Source organism: Phyllostomus hastatus, unplaced genomic scaffold (assembly GCF_019186645.2).
Source record: "Phyllostomus hastatus isolate PE091 unplaced genomic scaffold, TTU_PhHast_1.1 phas_scaffold_755, whole genome shotgun sequence".
In the NCBI taxonomy this organism is placed as follows: domain Eukaryota; kingdom Metazoa; phylum Chordata; class Mammalia; order Chiroptera; family Phyllostomidae; genus Phyllostomus; species Phyllostomus hastatus.
In genome coordinates, this window is record NW_025334039.1 from 13,192,064 (window position 1) to 13,220,045 (window position 27,982).

General features: G+C 43.1%; 2 protein-coding genes across 3 annotated transcripts in view; one reads left to right on the top strand and one right to left on the bottom strand.

The window, feature by feature from the left end:
• Positions 1-9: 9 nt before the first annotated feature.
• On the top strand, positions 10-6,802 carry EMG1 (EMG1 N1-specific pseudouridine methyltransferase). Of its 2 annotated transcripts, XM_045826392.1 has the most exons (6): positions 12-263; positions 5,218-5,319; positions 5,431-5,572; positions 5,921-5,979; positions 6,057-6,206; positions 6,525-6,802. In XM_045826392.1, exons 1-6 carry the CDS (start codon positions 96-98, stop codon positions 6,636-6,638), a joined length of 735 nt encoding a protein of 244 aa, XP_045682348.1. In that variant the 5' UTR covers positions 12-95; the 3' UTR covers positions 6,639-6,802. The 2 variants fall into 2 exon arrangements, with proteins under 2 accessions (XP_045682349.1, XP_045682348.1); XM_045826393.1 differs by lacking the exon at positions 6,057-6,206 and having other exon boundaries at positions 10-263.
• A 196-nt stretch (positions 6,803-6,998) lies between these two features.
• The window catches only part of LPCAT3 (lysophosphatidylcholine acyltransferase 3), a 38,426-nt gene continuing 17,442 nt past the window's right edge, over positions 6,999-27,982 (bottom strand). Inside the window, exons 2-13 of the mRNA XM_045826389.1 lie at positions 13,169-13,276; positions 12,555-12,661; positions 11,900-11,993; positions 11,706-11,743; positions 11,107-11,285; positions 10,228-10,336; positions 9,447-9,533; positions 9,190-9,356; positions 8,415-8,562; positions 8,178-8,336; positions 7,630-7,767; positions 6,999-7,398 (exon numbers count right to left, since the gene is read on the bottom strand). Of these exons, the coding sequence (XP_045682345.1) occupies positions 7,651-7,767; positions 8,178-8,336; positions 8,415-8,562; positions 9,190-9,356; positions 9,447-9,533; positions 10,228-10,336; positions 11,107-11,285; positions 11,706-11,743; positions 11,900-11,993; positions 12,555-12,661; positions 13,169-13,276 (1,313 nt within the window). The 3' untranslated portion in view covers positions 6,999-7,398; positions 7,630-7,650. The remainder of the gene's footprint in view (positions 7,399-7,629; positions 7,768-8,177; positions 8,337-8,414; positions 8,563-9,189; positions 9,357-9,446; positions 9,534-10,227; positions 10,337-11,106; positions 11,286-11,705; positions 11,744-11,899; positions 11,994-12,554; positions 12,662-13,168; positions 13,277-27,982) is intronic.

A 27,982-nucleotide genomic window follows, 5' to 3' on the forward strand; every position in this document is an offset into this window, starting at 1 on the left:
ACCGCCCACTTTCAAAATGGCAGCCGGAAGTAAGTTTGCGATTAGGAAAAGCGTGTTGCTAATTTCAGGATATTAACACAACTTCCGATTGTAAGATGGCTGCGCCCAGTGGTGGATTCCAACCTCGTGAGCGTCGCTGTGAGGACCAGGAACAGGACTGGGATGTTGTGGAGCCCAAGCGGCCCCGTTTTGGGGCGGGAAGCAAGATGGGAGGCCGTAGGCTCATTGTGGTGCTGGAAGGGGCCAGTCTGGAGACAGTCAAGGTAATGTGGGACGAGAAAGTGGAGACCTAGTGTTAGCGATAGAATGGACTTCATGGGATGAGGGTGAGAGGCTCAGAGTGGATGGAGAAAGCCGAGAAGTGAAATACGCTTTTGGAGGTAGAGTGGCTTAGTTGACTATGTTTTGATTCAGTGTCCTATGTTGGCAGTAGTTGTTTTTCTCGGACCTTCTTGAATCACATTGCAGCTGTCACGTTCATGTCTCCAGTTGTGATTAACCAGAAATCTGTGGTGTTAAGTCATCTAACGGGAAGGGAGTTTCTTCCACGGCTGTGTCCCACATCCTGTTGATGGGAGAGACCTGGTTCTTCTTGCTGACGCATGTAAAGAATTATATATCAGCAAATCTAGTAGTATGTAATCAGCTTATTAGTGGCCCATTCCCCTGGAAGAGAACAGGACTGGGTAGAATAGGGGGTGAAAGGCAGCTTCAGGGCAAAGCAGGGCAGCAAAAGCAAGAGCAGCTGAAGACCAGGGTGGCAAGCCCCTGGGCAGCCTGGAGCCAGGTGGCCAGAGCCCCGGTTGCCCAAGAACCAAGAGCCCCCAGAGCCTCCGGGGGGGGGGGGAGGGGGGAGAGAGAGGGAGAGGGAGGAGTGCTTTGTTCTGACGACTTAAATAGTTGGTGGGATAGGAGGGGAAAAAAAGTTACATATTGATTAACAGGTAAATGTTGTGGTGCCTGCTTTCTTGGGGGAATGTGACTACCCCAACTTAGGTATGTGTGGGGCTCCAGACCCCATTTGTTCATCTTGTTGTAAAACAAATACATGACAGGAGGCAGTTAATTAAAATTGGGGCACTTTCCAAAGTTATTTATCAGCTCTTTCTTTAAGCATCAGGGACTCCCTTGTAAAACAGATAGTGACCAGAGGTAGGCATTTAACCAAAGTTGTTTTATGGGCTCGCTCTTTGGGCACCGGGGACCCTCTCCCACATTCAGGCCTTGGGAGGAAAGCACAGTTTCAAGGCTTTCTTTCCCAGATAGTGGTAATGCTACATAGAATTTCAAGGACTTCCCTTCTTTCTCACTAACTTAGTGTTTCTTGTGATGTTGGAACACCTGGCAATATTATCAGACCAGGCTCAGGACTGCTGAGTTAGCATGTGAGACTTGTCTCCTTCTTCCTCCCTGCCTCGGTTTACTATTTATTCTACCTGATTGGTAAAAGGCATTTCCTGGCAACCAGGGTGCTAAATGCTGGCCAGTAACGGTATTGCAGTCTCAGAGTTCTTCCTATGCTGTCTCCTGCCTCAATCCCACCACAAGTTACTAGGGAAGGAGAAAGGTGGTTACTGTAGCATAGTTGGCCCATCCTTTTATTTGTGGGACTTTATGTTTTATGAAAGATGTTTATTGTCACCCTTCTGTTAGTATCTACTTCAGATGATCATTTAATAATTTAACATTTTTATTTTTACCTATCATTTGGCTCTTTTCCCAAATGATCTAGCCATTCTGGCCTAGAACTTTGTGCTGTGTTCCCATTTCCTCTGACTTGTTCTCTTACTGTTTAGAGCTGAATTTGTTCTATGAGTAGGTCCAGAAGTCAGACCTGGATTTTAATCTTGTTTCTTATACTTACTGTAAGTGTGTGGTCTTGAGAACAGTTTGTCCTCAATTTGTAAAGCAGAGGTTCATACTTCACAGGGAGAATGTAATGAAAAAGTAGTACATTTAAAGGTAGTACATTTCCATAGTAATCTACCTTGTGATTCTTTTTCATGTTTTGTTCCTCAGCCACTATTCCACTTTAATAAGCTTGCAATTTAGAAACACAGCCCCCCCATCTGTTTTCATTTTCTTCTGTGGTTGATATTTCTAGCCTAATTATAGGCTCTTATAGTCATCCCTCACTTAATTGCCTGCTATCTTTCCAGCCTGTTAATTCTGAATGTTACTTAACCACCCCATTTCTTCCTGTGTTCTTTGGGGATGATAGTAGTACCTATGTTACTGTGTTGTTGGGAAGATTAAAGGAGTTAATATGTGTAAAGGGTTTAGAATAATGTCTGTCACTTGGAATTAGTTATTACTGTTACTGATTCCATGTTATTAAGTACTGTATTTTGCTGTGTATAATGCTGACTTTTGTGGCCAAATTTTTTGAGGGAAAAATAAGGATTCGCATTATACATGGGTAATATTAATTCTGTAGCTATATAAATGTTTTTAATTCTTTTATGTTTTTGCATTAAAAGTGTAATTCTACAAAGAAATAACGATATTCATTTGCAAAATAATACCCTGGAGTATGATAATCAGTTTTGTTTCTAAGTATAAATAAAAAAATTGAGTTAAAAAATTAAAACATATTTTTCCCCTGAAAGTTTGTGGGTGTGCACTACACACGGGAGTGCATTATACAGGACAAAGTACAGTAGTTGAAAAGGTCATGACCACATTAAAATTCCTAGACAATGCTCTGGAAAAATTTAGGCCAAGTTGTCATTAATGGTACTCCAAGGGTGACAATTCATAGCTGATTGAAATCTTCCGTACCGTTATCTTATGCCTTCCTTGTGCTGGTACGTCTTGCTTATGCCAGCCTCATTTGGGCCTGTTCTGTGTATTCTTCAGCCTGTCTGGTTCACTTCAGCTCCTTCACTGCCAAACCTGGGGGCAGGGACTGCTTCACTGGGCCTTCTCTTTGTAATGACCAAGGTATAAAGATACATGCTGCATTGAACTTTACATTGTCTTTATTTATTTTTAAAAGATTTTATCTACTTATTTTTAGAGAGAGGGGAAGGGAGACAGAAGGAGAGAGAGAGAAGCATCAGTGTGTGGTTGCCTCTTGTACATCCCCCACTGGGCACCTGGCCTGCAACCCAGGCATGTGCCCTGACTGGGAATTGAACCAGTGACCCTTTGGTTTGCAGGCCAGTGCTCAATCCAGTGAGCCACACCAGCCAGCGCCCTTTATATTCCAGGCTCATTGGCCTTCTTTAAACTCTTTGAAGGCAGGAGGTTCTTTTGTATCTTAAAGCCATTGCACATGATGTTCTCTAACTGGAAGCTCTCTTTACTCACCTCTTTGCTTCCTTAATTCCTACTTAACGTTCATTTATTTAGAAGTTACTGAGTCTGTTATGTTGCTCACTATTTAATTACTAAGTTAAATGTTAATTCCTGGCAGAAATGACTCTGTATAAATCACTCCTATTATAATCCCTTAATGAACCATTTACTTTTCCTTCATGTTTATCACAATTTGAGTGAATTAGTCATGTGGTTGTTTACTATTTGTCTCTTCCACCAGAAGGGTCTATGTGGGCAGAGAATAAGGCTTTAAAAATTCTTGTGTCTCCAATACCTATTATAGAAAGTGAATGCACATGATATGCATTCTGATTATTTTAGTTAGTGGTTTTCAAGCTTAACCACAACCCACAATAAAAATTACGCTGTGAGCTAATACCCACACTCAACTGTATGAAACCAACTTTCATAAACCATCACTTACATTACTACATGTGAACTACTTTGATGTTTTCTATTGTATTTCATTAAAAACTCTGGTTATAACTTACTAATGGGTTAAAATTGAATTCTTTTATTGAAGAGAGTCTTTTTCTTGTTTAACTAAGAGTGTCCTGTGGTCATAATTCTTGGCCTTTGTTCTTGCTCTGTGCTTTGTGACACTCTTGTTATTTCAGTTATTCAATTTCAAAGTCCACACGCTTCTCTCCCCAGTTTTTGGAGTTGTATGTCTTAAGATGTTGTCAGACATAAAATGTTCTATTGGTACATAAAAACTTAGCCTTTCAAAATCTGTATTTGTATATTAATAATATGTTTTTACACTTTTTACTGACCATGTTATGCTTCTTAGGACTCCAAGGAGCATTATACCTATTTCTTTTAGCTGCTACAGATGGATCCAGACAGATATTTAGTATCAAACTTCTACCTGGTATATTTTCCAGTATATGCAGAGTTGCCAGGATAATATTTCTCAGTCATTCTTATACCCCTGTTATTCCAGAATGATTTCTTTGTGCAGGATACTTGGAGATTCTGCAGTTTACAAAGAATTTCACATGTACTCATGGCCCTTCAATGTTTCAGTTCTCACTTTTTCAGCATAATTTTCTTTCTTCAAATTCCTGATTTTTCTCACATATCTTTAAAATTAATTTTCTCTTTATTTTTAAAAAAGATTTTATTTTTAGAGGGGAAGGGAGAGAAATGTCAGTGTGTGGTTGTCTCTCATGCACCCCCTACTGGGGACCTGGCCTGCAATCCAGGCATGTGCCCTGACTGGGAATCGAATTGGTGACTCTTCGATTTGCAGACTGGCACTCAGTCCACTGAGCCACACCAGCTAGGGCCCTTTGCTCACACATCTTAAAACTAGGAACAACCCCCTCTTATTAATTTTTCTTTTGACAAGTATTCCATGATCAAACTACCTCCTGCATCACTAGAATTTTCACACTTCTCATTCAGATTTGCAGCTCTTCACTTGGTGCATATTTGGTATAAGCAAATGGAAGGTAATGAGCATGTGTGTTTTGCCCAGTATATCACAGTGCTCCTGTGATAGACAAGCATTCAGCCTTGCTCATTAACCTTACTCCACCTGGTTCCAGAGTCCCTCACCAGCTTTGTCTAATAGCCACAGGTTTTAAAAGTACATCCAGCTTAAATAATCTGAAATCACAGGTTGTGCCTTCTTTCCTTTTCCCTCTAAAATCAGTTATGGTAGGAGGGTTAGGGGAAGGGAGGGGAGGATAAATGTGGCCGCATAGCGAACCCCTGAAGGGCTTGCTGGGCCCCACCCACGTAGCTTCTGGTTCAGGAACTCCAGCGTGAACCTGAGAATCTGACAGGTTTTCAGATGCTGCTGCTGCTGGTTTGGGGACCGCACTTTGAGAACCACTGGGCTAGGTAAAAGCAGCTTATATTGTTCTCTGTCATTTCCCTCTTCTTCAGGTAGGGAAGACATATGAGCTACTAAACTGTGACAAACACAAGTCTATGTTGTTGAAGAATGGACGGGACCCTGGGGAAGTGAGACCAGACATAGCTCACCAGGTAACTCCAGGGACAGAGCTCACATCCTCTTGAGCCTTTCTGTGGAAGGTGAAACAGCAGCATGTTACTTCTCTTCACTCTTAACTGTGCCTCGGTGTCTGCCTCCCTCAGAGTTTGCTGATGCTGATGGACAGTCCCCTGAACCGTGCTGGCTTGCTGCAGGTCTATATCCATACACAGAAGAATGTGCTGATCGAAGTGAACCCCCAGACTCGAATTCCCCGAACCTTTGACCGTTTTTGTGGCCTCATGGGTGAGATCTTTAGGACTTAAAGTTCAGAATAAACTTGGCAGGAGTAAAGAAGGGAGAAAGAGGGAGCATAGTTGATCCCAGAATGCGGACCCTTCATTCCTTTCCATGTGTAGCGGTAAAGCCTGCATGAGTTCCTGGCTGAGTAAAAAAGGGAGTGTAAACCAACCTATCAGCACACAAGTAGTCACGTGCTTGACAACTGCTTGTTCATGACATTTTAGCAGTGCAGCACAGCTCTGAAGGAGCCCATGTGGAGCCCACCTTACCTATGGGGTTTTCTGGTTAGATCACCGGGCAGAAATGTGGTCTCTCTCCATCTAGCTCTGAATGTTTTTATTTCCACCCTAGTTCAGCTTTTACACAAACTCAGTGTTCGAGCAGCTGATGGCCCCCAGAAGCTCTTGAAGGTGAGATATGGACACCTACTGATTGGAGGTAGGGTTCTGAGAATGATTTTGGGGCTCATTTTTCTCTTTCACTTTAGGTAATTAAGAATCCAGTGTCAGATCACTTCCCAGTTGGATGTATGAAAATTGGCACTTCCTTTTCCATCCCAGTCATCAGTGATGTGCGAGAGTTGGTGCCCAGCAGTGACCCTATTGTTTTTGTGGTGGGGGCCTTTGCTCATGGCAAGGTAAGGTCTGGGCTCAACTCTCAGATTCTTCATAGAACCAAAGCTTACTACAGAACTCCTGGAGTAGTTAGTATTTCGGTGATCCTTGTCCTTATCAGTTAGGAAATGGAGGGTAAGAACAAAGCTGGGAAATAAGTGTAGGTTCCCTAACCTGCCCCAGGACTGCAACCGTCAAAGCTAGAAGCTTCTCCATCCTGTGTGCGAATTTGGTATTAAACAGCACTGTGAAATAGGAGCTCAGCCCAACATTCCTGCCCTAAAGGAGGACTGAACCTGTTACAGTGGTCCAGCTGGCTGACGGAACTGTTCTCTCCTCAGGTCAGTGTGGAGTATACAGAGAAGATGGTGTCCATCAGTAACTACCCCCTTTCTGCCGCCCTCACCTGTGCAAAACTTACCACAGCCTTTGAAGAAGTATGGAGGGTCATTTGACGATAGGACCTTGTTCTGAAACGCAGACTGTTGACACTGCATCCCTGGACTCCCCCAGCTCACTGCTGGAGGATGACCTTCCTGCACCAGGACTGTGGGCTAGTGGAAGCCAGGCTATATATTTGCCATTTGTTTATCTTATAAACACTGTTGTTGCAAACCTGGTTGTTCTTTGGGGTCCCTAGACTTAGTCTTTAATGGTCAGGGAAAGGTGTGAGGTTACAGTGTGTGCAGTGTGGTTCTGGGCTTTAGCCCCAAACTCGTGCAGCTGCTGTGCTGTAAAGAAGACGGCCCTGATGACTGGAGCCGTGGCAAGCACGGAGAACTGTGCCTGAACGACAGCCAGGAATGCCAGCAGTGAAAAATTGAACAAACAAGTGATTTTATCTGGTACAGTTCCAAGGTAGAAAAAGTGGAGCAGGCAGGGCTTTGTGCCCCTCCCCACCCCCCCATGGGGGGAGTGGCGGCAGTGACACGTATACAATCATAGTAAATTGGCAGAAGAAAAACACAACAGATTCCTGGCTAGAGTGGGAGAGATAAGGCAACGTGCATGGGGGAGTCTGAGGGGGGACATGGGCCCCTCTACTCCTCCCACAAGAGTTTCCCCTTTGGCCCAAATGAAGACTTGGCTGTCCGCAGAGGCACAGCTGGGAGCGTCACGTGTCCCTGCTCCCTGGCTTCTGTGTTCTCGGCTCTGGGGCGAGGGAGTGTAGAAAGGGAGACAAGTCGATTCTGCACCAGTCTTGCTCTAGGCCACCTGCAGAAGAAATTAGATTGGCAGGTTGGTCAGATTACTCCTAGTCCCTGGTCTGTAGCCCTTCTAGCTTCTTCCTGGCATGTTAAGTTAGTGCTCTGTATCATGTTTCCTAGAAGCCAGGCTCCCTTGAGATTCACCACAAATGTCCAACACTGTACCCCCTTCCCCCAATCTACTGCTGGGTTCTGTAACCTGGTAGTTTCAGTTTAGCTGTAAGGGATGTTAACTTACCAGGAAAATAGTTTAAATAGATTATTCCATTCTCTTTAACTTCTCTTTCCTTGGCACCATTGCTTTGCGAATATAAGGCAGTATGAATAGTAGGCTCAGGAAGAAGACGTGACCGAGGAAGTAGACAGATTTGTACACCTGTGGAGAGATACAGGCCACCGAGGTGGCCCACGGGCATGGGATGCCATGCTTTGCTGTGTAGAATGTGCACCCATGTTTTCTGCCCAAACTCTCAGGAAAAAAAACCTTTTGATTTTTTAATTCAATTTTCTATTTATGTTTGGATACTTGATTTTTGTATTATAGAGGAATTTTAGCATATATTTTTCAACCTATTATAGTACAAGAATTTTTTGTAACAAATAATTATAAAATACAAGAACAGATACAAAGCATTTCAGGTACTACCCATGTATAATGCACATGCTTATTTTTCCCTCAAAAATTTGGGCAAAAATGTGTGCATTACACATGGCAAAATAGGGCATAGCCTTTACTGCCTGAGGCTTCGGTGGTCTCCCAGTCCTTGCAGGCAGCCCCTCACTCACCTTCAGCCACTTGTCCCACGTGAAGAGGCAGAAGGCAGTCATTGAGTAACCCATGAAGAGCCAGTGGATGGTCTGTTGCACCAAATAGTAGAAGGGTTGCAGGACAGTAATGGAAGCCAGGTTGGTCAGGCTTGGGCTGTCCCGAATTAGGCTGGCAGCCTGGGGAGGAAGGGAAGAGGTGATCTGTGCCTTGCCTCTTCTCACAGTCCCCTTTCACCCGCCACCCTCAAGGCCTACCTGTCTTTCCACGATAACAATGAGGAATTCCATCTGGAAGCAGACCAGGTATCCTGAGTGCAGGCCATGCCAGATGGCCAAGAATAGCAACGAGAGACCCTGGGATAGTTCTTTGTTTCCAAGGAACTTGAGTCGTTTGAAGAAGTAACTAGAGAAAAGGGTAACGATGAGCCTCATTTGCACTACCCTGCCTCTGGGTTCTCAGCGCCCTGAGGAGTGCAGTGGTGGTGGCTGGCTCCCACTTGGGGTCACCTGGAGTAAGGGGCGTAGTGCTGTCTGATTAGCTTTAGAGCTAATCAGCTCTAGGCAGTGAAGTCTCAGTTTAGAGACAGAAAACAGACCTAAGGCTTCGCTGGGTGAACTTGGGCAAGCCCCTTAGATGACTGGTACCTATGAAGCACCCAGCGTTGAACTGCAGTGAACAGGGCAGGCTGGTTTCCTACTCCTGCCTACACTCCAGTGGTGGGATGAATAACAAAGATATTCATAAACAGGTGAATGGAGAACATAACACCAGTGGCTGAATTGGGGTTAAGGCCCAGGACTCAAGGCACTTACATATCTTGCTTTTGTTTTTCAAATGATGACAGGAATGGTTTTTGGGGGAGCAGGTAGGAATGGGGACACAGCTACGTGTGTAGGTGTACATGTGAGAAGGACAGGAAGTTCTACGCCAAGTGAGAAAAGACAGGGGAGACGATATACTTCTGCCCTCAAAACTGGAAAGTGGTGGGAGGCATAAGCTCAGGGCCAGACCTCCCCCCCTGCAGCTTACCGGGCCACCCAGGCATTGGTGTTGATGTTGAAAGAGGCGATGGTGCCGGTGAAGCGGGGGGTGGTTTCGAAGAGCCACACCTTCATGTTAGCGCAGGCGTCCCACTTTGCTTTTCCATGTTCATCAAAGTCATTGAAGCCCAGCCCCGTCAATATGCACACTCCTTCCTGCGGGAAGGATTGACTCAGGGTCCTTGCCACTCTCCCCCCAGGGTCCCCCACAGCTTGTCTACACCCTGGTTCTTCTTTGCTACTTACTGTGACCAGCCAGCAGGTGACGTACTTGTACAGCACAAACTTGCCCCAGATCAGCATGTACATGCAGCGGAACCAGAAATGGTGGTTCTTGAGAGAAGAACAAAGGTGTGTGAGGCCAAGCGAGTTTCCCTAGTGTTCTTCCTTTCCACACTGGCTGACTGCTTCAGGTCTGCCTGACTGCCTCTGCAATAGGCTAAGAGGACGAGCAGGGAGGCCAGTGAACATCCATTCACCTCCTCTCCCTTGGAAAGTCCCGGAAAGAGCATTGTCCTTAACTCCTCTTTGAAGTACTGAGCACTTGGGACACTTAAGTACTGAGGGACTTTTATGTATTCATGCTCAATTTAAGGAGACAACCTACCTAGAGTGAGTATGGAACTGTTGCAAGCCTCTCAGGTGGGCAGGAACAAAAGCCAGCACTCCCCCCTCCCTTGGATTCTGAATTCCCTAGAAGCCCCCACTCTATCAAGAGAAGAAACAGGCTGGAGAGGACCAGAAGCTGCTATGCTGGACTGTAATACAGCAAACTAGGAGCTGCTCCTGGGGTGGCAAGGGGTGCTGAGAGTGCACCTGGCACAGCCCTGTGCCCGCGAAGGTCGTTCAGTGCTGGCTGGTGAGCATGTCCAGGCCCGGCTGGCATTGACATCAACTCTCACAGATCTAGAGCAAAACCAACATGCATTTGTCGGCGGTATGCTTCTTGGCTACCTACAGGGATCCTTGCCTGTCCATTTTCTATCTTGGATGCAGTCACACTGCTCTTGCTTTAGCAGCCACTCACTTCATAGTCTTCGGTGAGGAGATAGCTTTCTGTGATGTGGGGGCTGAGCAGAACGTAGCCCACCAGGTAGACAAGGCCCAGAGTGAGGCGCTTGAGAGCAGGTACGGTGCTGGAAAGGAACAAGTGGGGTCACAGTGTGCAGAGGCCACTCCTTCCACCCTGTGACAGGTCACGGAGGGGGGCTATCCATGTGGGAGGGATGAGCAGTCCCACTGCCCAGTGTCTATACTCGGTCTTGGGGAAAGCCTCCTCTCCGTGCTTGGGTACGAGAAGGGTGAACATACACCTCCGAGAGTCACAGGGAAGGGAGGGCAACGGGGGAGGAGCAGTGTGTCCCAGTCTGGTGCTTCCCCTCAGGAATACTACTGATCGCCGAGGTCTCACCAGTGTTCTCAGTCTGCAGCGGGACTGAAAACCCAGTGCATGGATGATAACGGCCAATTCTGAACCCACTCCTTTCTATTCTGGTTGAGCCGATGCTCAAACACAGGTGGGACACATTCTCAGTGAAGGGATTTCTCTGGTAACTTAAATTTTTTACTGTGATATATTTTTATATGTATTTAAAATCTATTTTTTTTGAACTGAGAAAATGGGTTTTAAAGGCAGGGACTTGACTGGTTCAGGCAAACTCCTGTGGCATGAAAGTGAAATTTTTTTTTTTGCACTACAGGGTCAGATTGGAGGCCTGGAAGTGACCTAAGCTGACAAGAGCCCACTGCCCACAGTGAGCAGGTACAGGGTGCCTGTCATGCCAGTCCAGGGCCTTGTGGCATGGGCCTGGGAGCCAGGGCCGTGCTGGGGAGTGCAGCCAGGGCTGTCTTTGTGGAGGTCACTTTAGACACCTACACAGAGGTCTTAACCAAGAGGGGCAATTACCTGTTTGGTAGCTTCCCTGGTGTGTCAGTCAGCTGTCTCCGCACCAGCTTCATGTAGTGGTTCATTGAGAACTGGGGCCCTACCAAGAAGGCTCCATAGAAGTAGGAGAAACCAGCAACTTCCAGCAGGGAAGGGACACCACGTATGGCATATTTCTGTTGCTCAGAGGACAAGGAATTCTATGCCAAGAAGAGAGTGAATGGTTCAGGATAGCCTTGAATCTCCCCGCAAGAGCCAGTTTGTGTGTTCCCCACCCCTTGGCCCACTGAATTGGTTCTTCAGACAGCCATCGCTGAGAGGGTGGCACGGAGAAAAGCAGTTGCTTCCCTCGGAAACAAGTGTGTATAGCAACAGTTGGCTGCTGCTGCCTTTCCAAATGCCTTGCTGGCATTGATCTCTGGACTTTGTGCAAGAGCTGGATCTGGGCAAGTTACAGTAGTCGATCCTTGCTCAGTGCTATCTGGGATGGAGACCACACAGGCTGGGGGTGAGGGAGGGGCTCTGCCCCTGGCCTTTGGGTTCAGTCTTTCGGTAACAACAGCCTTTCTCCTTCCTTCCGGTTTAGTTCCTTAATCTCTCTTTGGAGGAATCATTCTTACCTGATCTTTCCCTCCATCAAAGTAGTCAACAGCCAAACCTGAGCAGAGAGAGAAGGTGTGGGTAGAGGGAGAGGACACTGAGGATGTGACCTGTGGACTGAGGGTAGCAGGAGTGTTGGGGGAAAGCACAGAGTAAGTTTATGGTCAGATGGGGAGGAGCCTAGGTGTAAAGGGGAAGGTGACCCTTCACTCACCAATCAGCTTCAGGGTCAGAACACAATGAGGCATTGTCCACTTGATATCGTAGTTGCCAGTGGCTGTGTAATAATACCCGGCAAGAAGGTAGGCCTAGGAGAGGAAAACGTTTATTCCATTATCACTATGATTCATTTTCTCCTTGTTCTGAAATCTAATGTACTCTTTTTTCCCCCCAATGTACTTTTTCATTTTTCCTTGCTCCTGTTCTCATCATTAAAGGCCTTAGGAAGTTCCTATAAGTGGAGACACTTAAAGGGGAAGACACTTGCCTCAGGTTTCTCAGCAAAATGAGGGCTAAATTGAGCATTTGGATGCTTAGGTTCTGTAGCTCATTCTAAGTTGATTTTCTGCCTTGCCTTCCAGTGACTCCCCTCAGAATCAAAGAGCCTTAATGCACAGTCCTATGCAAATGATTAGCTGGCACCCCTTCCTTGAGGCAGGTAAAGTATTGTCACTGCCACTGGCAGGTGCAACACCTGGAGCCCGTGTAAAGTGACCTACGTAAAGTCATACTGCTAAGTGTTACCGGGAGAAAGGATTAGAAATCGGATCTCCCAGTTCACTGCTTTTTCTACACCACAGTCCCTGACCTGTCCCCAACCCGAACTGCTGTCAGCTGTGACCTGAGCTGCCAAGGGAAAAGATGTTTACCATCTGGAAAAAAAAGGTAGTGAGCACGGCAGTGATGGTTCGGCCCATTAGTCGCAGGATGAGGAACTGAAGGATGACACATAGCAGGGAGTGGTAGAGCTGGTTTCCTGCGTGCAGAAGAGAGCAAATTTTAGACTTTTTTTAATTCTCACCCATCCTGAGACTTCTAAACACGAAGAGAATACATAAAGAAAAACTATTTTGATATTAGGATATTTTTGTCAAAATGGTCTCATGTTCTGGAAGAAAGGAAGGAAATTAATTGTATAAACAAAAGGGACTGTCAGGCAGTTACTGTATTTCTGAATGTCTGAGCTCAGGACTGCTCCTGAGGAGACTGCTTGGATCTATCATCCAGCCACAGCGGAGAGGAGCTGATGCTTCCCTGCTAATGCGGTCTGGCAAGGGTGACCACTCTCAAAATGTTTTTTTTATATGGGAGATGACTGACATGAAAGAATTTAAGCAGAGTTCCTGTCCATACAAACCCACTCTTTGCAAGCAGAGCAATGTAACCTCCCTATCAATCAAATTCTCTCCCGAAGTTTTGTTCAAGTTGGTTCCTTCCCAGGCCCCCTCTAATCCCAGCGCCACTGCTAACTCAGTTTACTCACCAAAGTTAAAATAAGCAATCGAGAGGCCTGTGAAGGTGTGGAAGAGATGGATGAGGTAGCTGTCCTTGTAGAAAAGGTAATGCCGATAAAGCAAAGCCAAGGGGTAGCCTGAGGGGAGATCAGAAGAGGGTTATTTGTGGCTGGTGGTTTCTCCCAATTTTGTTTTTGACGTTTATTTGGCATGAAACTCAGCCCAGAGAGGAAAAACATACATTATATGGATGTCAACAGAGAAGATAATAACAATATCCCCCAAAATCAAAAGTCTCTCTGTAAAAACACATTTAAAACTGAAGACAGTAGTTTTATATAGAAGCAATACAAAACTGGTCCCTAAGGCTAGGTTTCTCTTACAGCCTATTGAATATCGCCAGGAATTTTCTCTCACATTTTTCTTTAATGATACAATGACTTGAGGGTACCCAATTGTGCCCAGAAACACTGTTTTATACTTTTATGATCTATTATAGTTCTACCCCCTGTCCTGCTAGTAAAGCATTATCAGTCAGATTAAAAAAAAAGATTTTATTTATTTTTAAACAGAAGGGAGGGAAAAAGGAAGGGAGGGAAACAACAATGTGTGGTTGCCTCCTGAGTGCCCCTGCTGGGGACCTGGCCCAGGCATGTGCCCTGACTGGGAATCAAACCAGCTACTCTTCGGTTCGCAGGCCAGTGCTCAATCCATTGAGCCACACCAGCCAGGGCTATCAGTCAGATTTTTAATAGGATAAACATAAATGAACATAAGGCTACACTGGGATTGCTGACTGTTTACACAGTTGCATAGCACTCACAGGACACATGTGGATGTTCCGCATACTGAGATCTGGGTGTCCACTGAGTTATAACTCTGTTGGGTGTAAACAGAAAAATGTCTGCTAGAGCCTTGAGTTGCTCATGGTTTACGGCTGCTGCAGTTCTTGCTTTTAAATTACAGGTTGCAGTTAGTTTATCACTGGCAATACAGTTGTGAGTTTAGTTAACTCTGCAGTGCTTGGAAAAGCATCATGTACCAAATGCTCAATTAATTATTTATTAAATGGATAATCCTGTTGTATAATTGGCTATGTCATAGTCTTTTTCCCCATTATTATTATTTTTTTTAAGATTTTACTTATTTACTTTTAGAGAGAGGGGAAGGAAGGAAGAGGAGAGAAACAGTGGTGTGTGAGATACACATTGAGATACATTGATCTGTTACCTCTTGCACACTCTCAACAAGGGACCTGGCCCGTAACCCAGGCACATGCCCTTACAGGGAATTGAACCAGCGACCTTTTGGCTTGCAAGTCATTACTCAATCCACTGAGTCATACCAGCCAGGGCCCCATACTGTTTTTTAAAACTTATGATCACAGCCTATGTACTTATGTAACCTAGTTTTTAAATTGTAGTGTATCCTGGGGCCAGGATTTGCTGGTGGGTTTTTTTTTTTTTTTTGACTGCTCTTCTCATAATGGGCTAGACTCTTCAACACATTTATAGCTTCATGCAAGTAGCTAATTTTATAGATACTCAGTGGATTACTGGTTTATTCATTCAACAGATGTTTATTAAGTGCCTACTATATGTCAGGTATTCTGTTTGTAGATCACATAACGTGGGTCAAGGTGGCATGTGATGGTTTATTTTCTAGCTATCTGAGGTGAAGTGATATAGGATTACTAGCTCGAGGGAGAGGGAGGTAGCTATAACCCACGGTCAGATGAATGAGCAGAGAAACAGGATCAAGTCTCATGCATCGCACATATCAGATGTGGCAGGGCCGGAATGCCACATTGTCGACAGGTATTGCTAAGATCCAGAGCTAAGTACTAGAAAATATATAGAATAAGATCTGGCTGCCTAAATCTTTTGCTTTTTATTTTTAATGTTTTAGGAATCAGGGTATAAATGAATAGAAGTAATAAACAGGGTATATCTTAATTATCTAGAGTACTCATAAACAAATCCTGGATAGCTAAGAGTTACTAACCTTTTCAAGCACTAAAACCCTTAACCAATTGGAATCACCAAAACCCTGAACCACTTGGAATGCTTGAAAGTACATAACGCAGCACACCTTACTCTGCCCCTGTAAACTGAGTGTAATAGCTCAATCATTTAACTCTCTTTGGGTGATCTGGGTCTTAGTTATTCTGAAAGTCATGATGGCTTTATGACCTGTTGAGTTGTGTAAAACTGTTTGATTCTAGCAGGGCCTACACTGTCTTGCATTCTGAGTTCTTGTATCCAATTCTTGGGGCTTTTCTGCCCACTTTCTTCCTATTCAGGGATCAGTAGTCACTTCTTGAGCTTTCACTGCTTGCCAAGAAAAGTTGTTTTCCCTGCTTCTAATTAATGCAGGCCTTAGGAACCATAACTTTGTTTTAAAGGTTTAAAAAAAAAGATATAAGACAAGAGCCAGGGTTTGGGTGCTTTCCTTAGGCTTACTGCTTAGGCTGGTGACCTCTGTTGTGGGCATTTGAGGCCCTTTGTGGAATTTCCTGTTCAGGTGTATTTTGGGTGAGTGGAGGTTGTTGAGTTCCACACAGGCAGGTGAAGTATTATTGCCCACTAGTAAACACATGATAAGATGGAGCAATTGGCAGGAAAAGAAAAAGAATGCAGCAGGCCCTTCAGGTTACCAAGAACCTTAAGATCATAACTGAGTACAGCAAAGGGGAAGAAGGAACTGTGCTGGGGTGAGTTGCTGTGACAACCAGAGCTGAGTTTGAGTGTGTAAACATCAAACCTTGCTCTTGGCTGCTGCTCAGCTCAGCAGGCTTTGAAGCCTGGCTGCCCAGTCACCCCTTTAGAGACGTGTTATTTTTTTGGAGAGTGTTGTCCCCCAAGGTGTTTCTGAGTCTTCATACTTTTTTGTGGGAGCCAATGCTTCACATACTGGCTATAGTCACCTGAAAATCTTGAAAAACAATGGAAGTACCTCCTCCCCACCAGTCAGAGTAAGATTCAGCAGGTCTGAGTGATTGGATGTGCAGCTAGGGTTAAGAAGCACCATCTTACTAAAATCCCAGTGTAAGGTGGCAGCACTTGCTAGGTCCTGAGGACAGAATTCTCAGCTTGATGACTGAGTGTTGCTATCCTTCCTTTAATAGCACCTAGCAGGCATAGGTTTGTTTTATAAACCTGGTTGGGAGGTTTTTAAGAATCTGTTTGGCAATACTGTAACTATTTTCTCCCTTTTGTTTGTTTAAAGGAACATCTTCAGAAACTTAATTACCACATGCAGGACGGTGACCTAACCTATCCCCTAAACCCACACTAGAATGGGAGCATTGCAAGAGCAACACCTAGGACATTTCAAATGCTATGCTCTTAAAGCAGACTGCTGCGATACACGGAGCCTGGCTCTGTTCAGGGTTCAAGTCTTCTAGCACAGGGAGTGTATCCCGCTGTGTTCTCTAGTCTGGACATCAACTCAGGTCTGAGAGCTGCTGGAGTCAGGGACTGGGATCTACCACAACCTAGTTGCTAGTGGAACTCCTTATTCTCGGTATAATCATTGTGAAATTACTTATTAATCATAGAGGTTCTGAGGTTTTATTAGAAGAAACAGAAATGAGCTGTTTTTTCATTAAAGTCTGGTAAATTTATTTACCTTTTCATCATGTAGAGCTATTTCTGGGCTCTGTAGGAATAGGATATGACCTCATTTGATTAGTCAGTGATTTGTAAGACTGGTGAAAAGAAAATAGAGCATGCTTTGGCCCTGGCAGCTTGGTTGGTTAGAGCAGTGTCCCGAGAAGCTGAGGTTGTAGGCTTGATCCTAGGTCAGGGCACATACAAGAATCAACCAATGAATGCATAAATAAGTGGAACAACACATTGATGCTTCTCTCTCTAAAATCAGTATGTTAAAAAAAAAAAAAAAGAAGGAAAATAGAGCATGTTTTGGCAAGTGTGAAGGAGAATATGGAATTAGAACTGCTATATGTGGGCTTAGTGGGATATTGGTGTCAGTTTTTTTACAGAAAAGAAAACCACCTCAAACACTAGTAGAAGGGTTGATGTAACACCCACTGCATATGTAGCGGTTTCCAAACTCTGTGGTCTCAGGATCATCTTACACCCTGACGGATTACTGAGGACCCCAAACAGCTCTGTTAGTGTGGCCACTATCTATCAATATCTACTGTATTCAAAAATAAACTAAGAAAATTTAAAGATATTTAATGACTAATTCATTACATAAAAACGCATACTTTTAATGAAAACAACTATATTTCCCAAAACCAAACCATTTTATGTGAAGAGTGGTATTGTTTTACATGTGTACAAATTTTTGGCCTTTCTCTAAGCTCAATATTTAGAAGACAGCTGGATTTTCAAACTTGCTTCTGCATTTAATCTGTTGTAATATATTGTTTTGGTTAAAATATATGAAGAAAATCTGGCTTTACACAGATATATGGCTGGAAAGTGAATCAATAGCTTTTTCAGATAAGTTTGGGTATTCTTCTTTGACACTATACCAAACCTCAACAGGTAAGTAGTTTATTTTTAAAAAATTTTTAAAATCGTATATTTTTTAAGGATTTTATTTGTTTTTAGAGGGAGGGGAAGGGAGGGAGAAAGAGAGGGAGAGAAACATCAATGTGTGGTTGCCTCTCACATGGCCCCCACTGGGACCTAGCCTGCAACCCAGGCATGTGCCCTGACTAGGAATCGAACTAGCGACTATTTGGTTCACAGACCATGCTCAATCCAGAGCCACACCAACCAGGGCAGGTAAGTAGTTTCTTAAAGGTGAGTTGCGAGGTGGGATCTGCAGCAACCATATCAATGAACTTCCTATACTCTGTTAAATGAAAATCAGTAGTCTCTCATGGGCTTTGATTGATCTTTTACCCAGGCATGGTTTTTGTAGTGTCATACATCGGTCATCTGGAAAGATTGGTTGTGTTTTTTAGGCAGATCTTCCAAATACTGATAATACATTATTATAATAGAGTATCAAAACAAAACAAAACAAAAACAGTCACATCTTTTACTATCACCATTGATTTCCAGCAGAAAAGTTTTATGTATTGGGAAGTTATCAAGCTGATGGTAGTGGATACAAGTTTTACAAAATTTTGATCTTCACTTAAAAGCTTGAGTTTTATCATTGACCACAAATACTGTCAGTTATTTTCCTTGAAGTGCCAGGCTCATGCTGTACATTTTTAAGAAACTACTGCCAAATGCGAGGATAGTCTAAATAATCCGTGTCTAAGTTTGTCATTTTTTCCACGTAATAATGGTTTTCCACGAAAAAACTGTTAATTCAACATGCAACCCAAGCAGGGGAGCTCTGCCCCCAGACAGCCTTCAGTATGTACTTCAGTATGCAGAAATGCTGTAGGTATATTTCTCATTTCTTCAGAATATTAAAAAGATGTATGTACTCAGGGGTTGATTTTTAATAAAGGTCATAATATTTACTGCTTCAACAAGGACATTCTTCAGTGAAACTGGCTTGTTTTTTGACTGTGAGTGCATGGCAGTGACTGCTAGTGCACTTTGGTACCCCTGCCTTCATTTGTACTAAGGCACCAGCGCCTTCACACACCATTGCCTTTTCACCATCAGTGCAGATGTCACCACAGTGGAAAAGGCAGATAACATCTTACTATTACTATGAAAATAATTTTTATGCCATGGATCCCCTTAAGGGTTAAAAGGGACTCTCCTAGGAGTTCATAGACTCCACTTTGACAGCTGCTGATAGAGAGACTGATGTTTTGCCTTAATCTGCCTTCTTATCTTGCCCAAGTCCAACAGTCTTTTCTTCCTCCCAGGTTTCCTCAACTGTGCTGCTTTATTTTCATTTTCTTTGAAAGCTTCTCTTTCATTCGTTGTGAGAAATATAGTGTTCCTGTTCCTTTTATTTTTCTATTGAGATAATTCACATACTATTCACCATTTCCAAGTGTAGAATTCAGTGGTTTTTTAGTACATTCACAAGGTTGTGCAACCACCCCCACCATCTAATTCCAGAATGTTTTCATCTCCCCCAAAGAAACTTCTTACCTGTCAGCAGTCCCTCTCCTTTCTCTCCTACCCTGGCAACTATCAATCTCTTTTCTGTCTCTGTGAATTTGCGTAGACTGGGTATGTGGGCCTTTTGTGTCTGGGTCTTTCAGTTAGCATGTTTTCAAGGTTCATTTATGTTTTAGCATACATCAGTTATTCATTCTTTTTTAAAGCGTATTTTATTGTTATTATAGTTGTCCTAATTTCCCCCCCATTGCTCCCCTCCACCAAGTACTCCCCTTCCCTCCAGCAATCCCCACTCTTAGTTCATGTCCATGGGTCGTGCATATAAATTCTTTGGCTTCTCCATTTCCTATACTATCCTTAACATCCCCCTGTCTATTTTGTACCTACCAATTATGCTTTTTATTCCCTGTACCTTTCCCCCCATTCTCCCCTTTCCCTCTCCCAGCTGATAACCCTCCATGTGATCTCCATTTTTGTGGTTGTGTTCCTGTTCTAGTTGTTTGCTTAGTTTTTTTTAAAAGATTCAGTTGTTGATAGTTGTGAATTTGTTGCCTTTTTAATGTTCATAGTTTTGACCATCTTCTTTTTCTTAAGTAAGTCCCTTTGACATTTCATGTAATCTAGGTTGTAGGTCCTTGCTTTTCATTGCTTTGAATACTTCTTGTCAGTTCCTTCTTACCTGCCAAGTTTCTTTTGAGAAATCAGCTGGTAGTATTATGGGAACTCCTTTGTATTAACTCTTTGCTTTTCTCTTGCTGCTTTTAAGATTCTTTATCTTTCACCTTTGGCATATTAATGATGATGTGCCTTGGTGTGGTCCTCTTTGGGTCCAACTTGTTTGAGACTCTCTATGCTTCCTGGACTTGTATGTCTATTTCCTTTGCCAAATTAGGTAAGTTTTCTTTCATTATTTTTTTAAGTAAGTTTTCAATTTCTTGCTCTTCCTTTTCTTCTGGCACCTCAGATGTTGGTATGTTTAAAGTTGTCCCAGAGGTTCCTAAGCTTCTCCATGTTTTTTTGAGTCCCTTTTTCTTCCTGCTGTTCTGATTGAATGCTTTTTCCTTTCTTATGTTCCAAATCATTGATTTGAATCCCAGCTTCCTCCCCTTCACTGTTGGCTCCCTGTAGACTTTTATTTCACTTAGTATAGCTTTCATTTCTTCCTTTATGTTATTGCCATACACAATGAGTTCTTTGAGCATCCCAGTCACCAGTATTTTGAACTCTGCATCTGGTAGGTTGCTTATCTCTGTTGCATTTAGTTCTTATATCTGGGGTTTTGTTCTCTTCTTTCATTTGGGCCATATTTCTTTGTCTCCTCAATTTGGCAGCCTCCCTGTGTTTGTTTCTGTGTTAGGTAGCGATGCTTTGACTCTTTGTCTTAGTAGTGTGGTCTATTGTTGAAAAGGCACCTATAAATTGTGTAGGGCAGAGCTTTAGGTAATTGTCAGAGTGGGGCAACCCACTTCACCACTGTGGCTCTGTGCAGGGAGAGGGCTTGGAGAGGGGACTGTGCTGCTGCCTGGCTTCTGGAGGTTTGCCCATTTCTAGTAACTTCACCCACTCCCTGTATGCGACTGGCTCCTTCCAGCTGTTGCTCTGGTGGTGAATCCCAGAATGGGTGGCTTTGCTTACATTTTAAGATTGTGCAGGTCTTTTAAATAGAGTTTCCTGAAAACCTGGCAACTTCTTCTGCCACCCCAACTCCAACTGGTTCTTATAGTCAGAAGTTATGGGGATTTATCTTTCTGGTGCTAGAACCCTGGGCTGTGCGGTCTGGCTTTGGGATTGCTCACTCCCAAGGTATCCCTCCCAATTTTTACCCACCACACATGACCGTGGGACCGCCCATGCCTGTTCCACCACTGCTGCTAACTCTCTGTGCCACACCTTGCCTTTCTGCCTGTCTCCATGTCTCTGCCCCTCCTCCCTGTCTGGATGAATGTGGCTTCTCTAAATCCTTGGTTGTCAAGACTGCCATACAGTTTGATTTTCTGACAGTTCTGGGTGTTGCTTTGAGATTTAGTTACAGTTCTTTTTGTGGTTGCACAAGGAGGTGAAGAGTGTCTACCTATACCTCTATCTTGACCAGAAGTCCAGTTTGTCATTCTTTTTAATGGCTGAATAATATTCCAAAGTGGACATACCACATCATCAGTTGATGGACACTTGGGTGGTTTGTGCTTTTTGGGCACTATGAATAAGGCTACTATGAATGTTTGCTTACAAGTTTTTGTGTAAACATATATCTTGAGTTCTTTTGGGTATGTTGGGGGGCCCCAAAAAAACCAGAGTTCATTTATAAAAAATTGTGTATTTATTCTTACATGTTTAAACTTCAGTGACCTTCAAAGTGTTCTCTATTTGATGCAATACACCTATTGAGACTTTTTTCCACTCTTCAAAACAGTTTCTGACCTTGTCGATTTTGATGCCTTTTAGTGCTTATCCTGTTTCTTGTTTTACCTCTTCCACATTGGCAAAATGTTTCCCTTTGAGGATTTTTTCATCAGGATAAACAAAAAAGAGTCACTTGGAGTGATATCAGGTGGGGCATGGGGGACATGCTGCTTTTTGGTCAAAAACTGCTGAATTCTCAGCAGGTGTGCTTCTAAATCACCCATCATGAAATGGGCAAACACTTTGGAAGAGTCTTCAAAAAAACTTTACTGAAGCTGAATGAAACCTCTCACAACACCAGCTGATACACTGAGACAGATGGGTTCCTACAAAACTCATCTAGCAGGGGAAGTCTCTACAAGAGGCCCGCCATCCAGAAGATAATTCTGTTCTTTTTTTTTGGTCCCCCTCATATACCTCTCCTTGATTATCCTTTTATCTTCTAACCTAGCACTTCTCAGTCAGTGGTAGACACAGCTTTAAAATTTCCTATCTGTTATGGACCTTATTTTTAATATGTTTATTGATTTTAGAGAGAAAGGAAGGAAGCGGGGGAGAGACAGAAATATCAGTTTTGTTGTTCTACTCACTTATGCATTTATTGGTTGACTTCCACATGTGTCCTAATTGCAGATCGAACCTGCAATCCTGGCACATCAGGACGATGCTCCAACCAACTGAGCTATCTAGTCAGTGTGGACCAATACTTTTGTAAAATACAAAGTCATGGGCTTGGATGATATGACACTGTCAAATTGCTATGGAAGTTCCTAAATGTTTACTCTTACTTTCTGTGTTTACTTTCACTGGCAAATGGTGGCCAACTACAATTTGAATAGATTGCACCCATCTATACCTTTCTCTGTCTCTTTCAACGAAGGCTTTTTTTCTGGCTCTAAATATGGCTGACCTCCAGGATTCATTCCTGGTCTTAATTATTCTTACTATGTTGCTGCTTTGGAAACTGTATCTACTGTCATGTAACTTAATACAATCTTTATGCCAAAAACAAATCTACATCCTTAATCCTAACTTCTCCAGTTTCAGTTCCACATTTCTTACTTCCTGGCTGGACATTTTTAGTTTGCTGTCTCATACAATCTTATACTCTATAAAACATGACTTTCCTCCTAAATCAGCCTTCTTTTGGCTTCTTTTTTTGTTCATGGAAAAGTGCTAGCATTCTCCAGGTAATTCAGCCACATTCAAAAGCTTGAAGTGGTCTCACTTCTTCTGTTTCCTTGGTTCCCTGTATCTTGTCATCAAATCCTGTTGATTCCTCCTTGGCGGTGTCCTTTACCCCCCCACCCCCCCATTTTCTTGTGTTACATTTGCATTTAAAGCCCTCAGGCTCCCACCTTTAAACTCCTGCAATTCCCTCCTACTTGATCTCTGCCTGCAGCCTCATACTCCCAGTAATCCTACACCAGAGCACTCTTTTTCAGCAACTGCTCAGAAACCATCAATGACTCCCAACTGACTACTCAACAGAGTGCCAATTCCTAAGCCTAAGATTCAAGGTCTATCTTTTAAACTACTAAGGCTTCCATTTCTCTGCTTCAGCTAAAACTGATCTTGTTTTTGCCCAAACACGTATCTGTTGTTCATAGACTTCAGCTCATGCCAGTTACTTTGTGTGGAATACCTTCTCCATACTTCTACCAAGTGAAATGCTATCCATTGTCCAAAACCCAATTCAAGTGTCTCCTTCCCTAAGGCTACCTCTGACCACAGTGAACTCTTAATTCTGTTTATTATGCCTTAAATGAATGGCATTTAGGACAAAGACTCTCATTTAGCAAATTAATATATACTAGAATATGTCATTCTGTATTTTTTTGTTTTGTATTAAAATTTTCATGTTTACAATCTCCTTTCCTGTAGGTCTATGTCTTTGAGTCTCCCACAGCACAACATCCTGTATACCTTTTGTGACAGATTGACTAATAGTGATTGACATATAATAGCTGTTTGATATTGGGTGTCAGTTTCCTCACCTGTGACATGGGGATATTATTAGTGCCTACCTCAGTGAACTGTTATAAAGGCCAAAGGAGATCATGCACATTAGCACAGCGTCCAAAATATTCTAAGTTTCACAAAATTATACAAACACACATTTACCTAAAATTAGAAGGAGATGAAGCAGGCCTCTGAGAAATGCTGGGGCAAGTGGATATCGAAGCTTCTGAATCTAATCTTTGTTCTGTGTGACAATCTATGACTAAGGGATTTCCCTTTCATCTGCTTTTCAAAAGAGGATTCATATCATATTTTTAAAAACAAGGATGCTGATTATGACTTGACAAGAGCAGTTTTTCTAAAATGCAATGTACTATTAAGGCACTGAAAGCTTCAAATAACATGACTTTGGTATTTTTAAAATATAATTATCTTTTTAAAATTTTATTTTAATTGTTGTTCAAGTACAATTTTCTATCTTTTACTCCCATCCCATCCTACCCACCCAGCCCTCCCCACCTCCCTCCCATTTCCACCCCCCTCGTTTTTGTCCATGTGACCTTTATACTTGTTCCTGTAAACCCTTTCCCTTTTCCCCTGAAATTCCCTCCCCTCTCCCTTCTGAACACTGTCAGCCTGTTCTCTATTTCAGTGTCTTTGTTTATATTTTGCTTGTTTCCTTGTTTTGTTGTTTAGGTTCCTGTTAAAGGTGAGATCATATGGTATTTGTCTTTCACTGCCTGGCTTATTTCACTTAGCATAATGCTTTCCAGTTGCATCCATACTGTCGCAAAGGGTAGGAGCTCCTGCTTTCTTTCTGCTGCATAGAATTCCATTGTGTAAATGTACCATAGCTTTTTGCCCATCAATAAATGTACCATTTGCTGGTACCATTTGATGGGCACCTAGGTTGCTTCCAACACTTGGCTGTTGTAAATTGTGCTGCTATGAACATTGGGGTGCATAGGTTCTTTTGGATTGGTGTTTCAGGGTTCTTAGGATATAATCCTAGCAGTGGAATTGCTGGGTCAAAACGCAGATCCATTTTTAGTTTTCTGAGAAAATTCCAAACTGTTTTCCATAGTGGTTGTACCAGTCTGCAGTCCCACCAACAGTACACTAGGGTCCCTTTTTCCCCATGACCTCTCCAACACTTGTTGTTGCTTTGTTTATGATGGCCATTCTGACTGATGTGAAGTAGTATCTCATTGTGGTTGTAATTGGCATCTCTCTGATAGCTAGCGATATTGAGCATCTTTTCATGTGTCTCTGTATCCCCTGTATGTCCTCCTTGGAGAAATGTCTGTTCAAGTCCTTTGCCCATTTTTTAATTGGGTTGCTTGTCTTCTTAGAGTGGAGTCGTGTAAGTTCTTTCTATATTTTGGAGATTAAACCCTTGTCTGAGGTATCATTGGCAAATATGTTTTCCCATACAGTTAGTTCTCTTTGACTTTGGTATTAAGACAGATCTCAGTTTGAATATCTGGTTCTGCTACTTACTAGCTGTCACCTCAGGTTGGTTGATTAGTTAAACTTCTTGGGCCCAAGTTTCATCAGTAAAATAAAAATCTAGCTTAGGATTTGTATATTAAGCCTAGTACATATTAGATGCTCAATAAATGTGAGATTGCTTCACCTGTGCTTTAACAGTGAAGTACCCAGTGATCTCATCCAGTCCAATGGCTTTAAATATATACCATCTATTTGTCGATGTCTCCCAAATTTTCATCTTTAGCCTAAACCTTTCCCCGAATTTCACACTTGTATAGCCTACTTGACTCCTTGGGCAGGTACATGCCTAATGATATCTCAACTTTAACGAGTCCCAAACTGAACCGCTGACATACGTCCTTCACTAAATCTGCCCCTGCCTTAGCCTTCCCCACTTCAGCAAACAGCAACTTACCCTTCTGTTCACTCTGGGCTGAAACCCTGAGGCCATCATTCTTGACCTCCCTTCCCTCTACCCTCGACCCAATCAGTAAGCAAATCCTGTTTGTTCTACCTTCAAAATAAACCCAGAATCTGACCACTTCTTCCCATGTGCTGAAGTCAGTACCATCTCTGGCCTGAATTATTAGTTGCCTCTAACTGATCTCCCTGCCTCTGCTCTTGCCTCCCTTCAGTCTATCCTTAACACTGTATCCAGGGGGAATCTATTACAACATAAGTCTGATCTGCTCATTCCTCTGCTCAGAACCCTCAGGCGGCCTTCAGTCTCACTCAACAAAAGCTAAAGTCTGACCAGAACCTATAGACCTGTTCACCCTTCCCCACCCCACCATTCTGACTCATCAGAGTCAGAATCTCTGCTCCACCCCTGCCACAAAGCTGTTCCTTCCTGTTCCTTCCTGCAACATCAAGCAGATCCAGCCTTGTAGCTCTCACCTAACAGGTTCCTTGCCTGGAGTGCTTTTTCCACAGATGTGCTCAAGTCCCTCCTTACAGCCTCTCTCTCTTTAGATCCTCACTAGAAAGTCACTCTGTCAGTGAGGCCTTCCCTGACCATCCTATCTAGAATTGCACGTGTTCTCCACAGCCGCCACCAATCACACTTCCTGTTTTTTTCCCTTGCTATACTTTCAGCACTTTTTGCTCTTTCACATACTATATATTTTACTCATTTATCAATCTTTGAAAGCACTGGCTTTTGTTTCTTTTTCCTCTTACTGGACCCCAGTACCTAGTACAGTTTCGGGTACAAAAAAGGTCTCAAAACTATTTGTTGAATGGATGAAAGAATTAATAAATGAGTATTCTAGACAGTCAATAAAATATTTATTAAGCATCCATTATGTGGTCAGCACTACATTAGGCAAAAAGGGGGATGTGTTAGAAATTGTAAGGGATGCTTTTTAACTCTTAAGGAGCTTTTTAGATAGAGAAGAATATCAAACAATGATGTTCTATAAGTGCTAACTGCACGGAATAGCCAAGGTTGGAGTGGACAGAAATCAGTAATGACCTCAGTGTTTAGGATCAACAGAGAAGACAGAAGGAAAGGGCATTTCATTCCAAGGGAGGGGATAATATAGTAAAAGAAACAGGGGCAGGAAAGAGTGTGGAATAGTCACCTGGAGACTGGTTTCCCCCCAGGGGAGAAACAGGAACAAAAATGAACGTTTGGGAAGGTTTGGGAAAACAGGCAGAGTCCAAAAGTGATCCAACAGGAAAATAAAATAGCCCCTAAAATAATTTTGGAAAACCATATAATCCCCTCTCATGGGGTTAAATTGCCATCTAACACTTGTAATTATAACAGCAGCAAACGATGTGTGCTTTTGTTAAGTTCATTGAAGACTTGTTTTAAGTAAACACTGAAAATGTCTGCCATGTAATCCAAATGGCAAACCAACCAGCCTGATGATTCTTACTTTCTGTCAAAGAAGGTCTAACTTTATTTTTGTTTTTTAAATCATCACTCGAGGATGTTTTTTCATTGCTTTTAGAGAGAGAGGAAGGGAGAGAGGGAAACATTGATTGGCTGCCTTCTTGTATATGCCCTGACCAGGAATTCAACCTACAGCTTTTTGGTGACGGGATGATGCTCCAGTGAAGTGAGCCACCCTGGCCAGGGCCAACCTCATTTTTAAACTCAAACAAATATGTTAATACTTCTCCCTCATGACAACCATCTTACTTTTGAATTCTACTTTTATGATGGATAGGTAAGCAGAGGGGTTGTCATGAGTTTGTTAATTGAATAAAATAAGGGGCTGCTCCTCTTTGCTTTACTTTTATGGTGTTCTATGGAATTTTCACACCCCGGAAGAACCCACGATGCCTTTTCTCCCTTTTCCGGCTGGTGAAGGGTGACTGTAAGAGAACTGGGAAAGAACCAGACGGTTCCAGGCATATCAGTTTTAGAAAGAGATTCATCTAGAAGTCGAAAATCTGGAAATGGATTCCCTTATCCATGCCTATGTATCTCCTGGAAAGTCTCTGTGTACCCCGAGGGTACACGGACCCCAATTTGAAGACCACTGACCTCAAGGTTCCACGTCTCAGAGGTTAGAAAGAAGTTGGTGCCACTGCAGAGACATACACGCTGGAGGAGAAAGCTGGCACTGGTGGTGGGGCTGCTCGTGACAGCTGGAGCCGGGGGGAAAAAAGATAAGCTCTCACTGGGACAGACCACAAAAAGGCAGGCCAAGGCTGAGTCTTGGAAAAATGCCTGTGGTTAAGGAAGTGTAAACAAAAGAAACTGAGATAAAACAAAAAAAATCAGGAAGGTAAATTGGGATAGTATACATGTAAGAAGCAAGAAGGCGATTTCAGTAAGAAAGGAGTAAAAACATTGAATGTTACAGACACTAAGAAGGGTGAGGAAGAGGACAGTAACACTGAACTTCAAAATGAAGTCATCCGTAATTGGAAACAGCAGAGCATGATGAACATGGAGACAGAAGGTGGAGGGCAGCACAAGCGAGTGGGTGGGTAAAGAGGAAATTGTAGGCTGGATAGGAA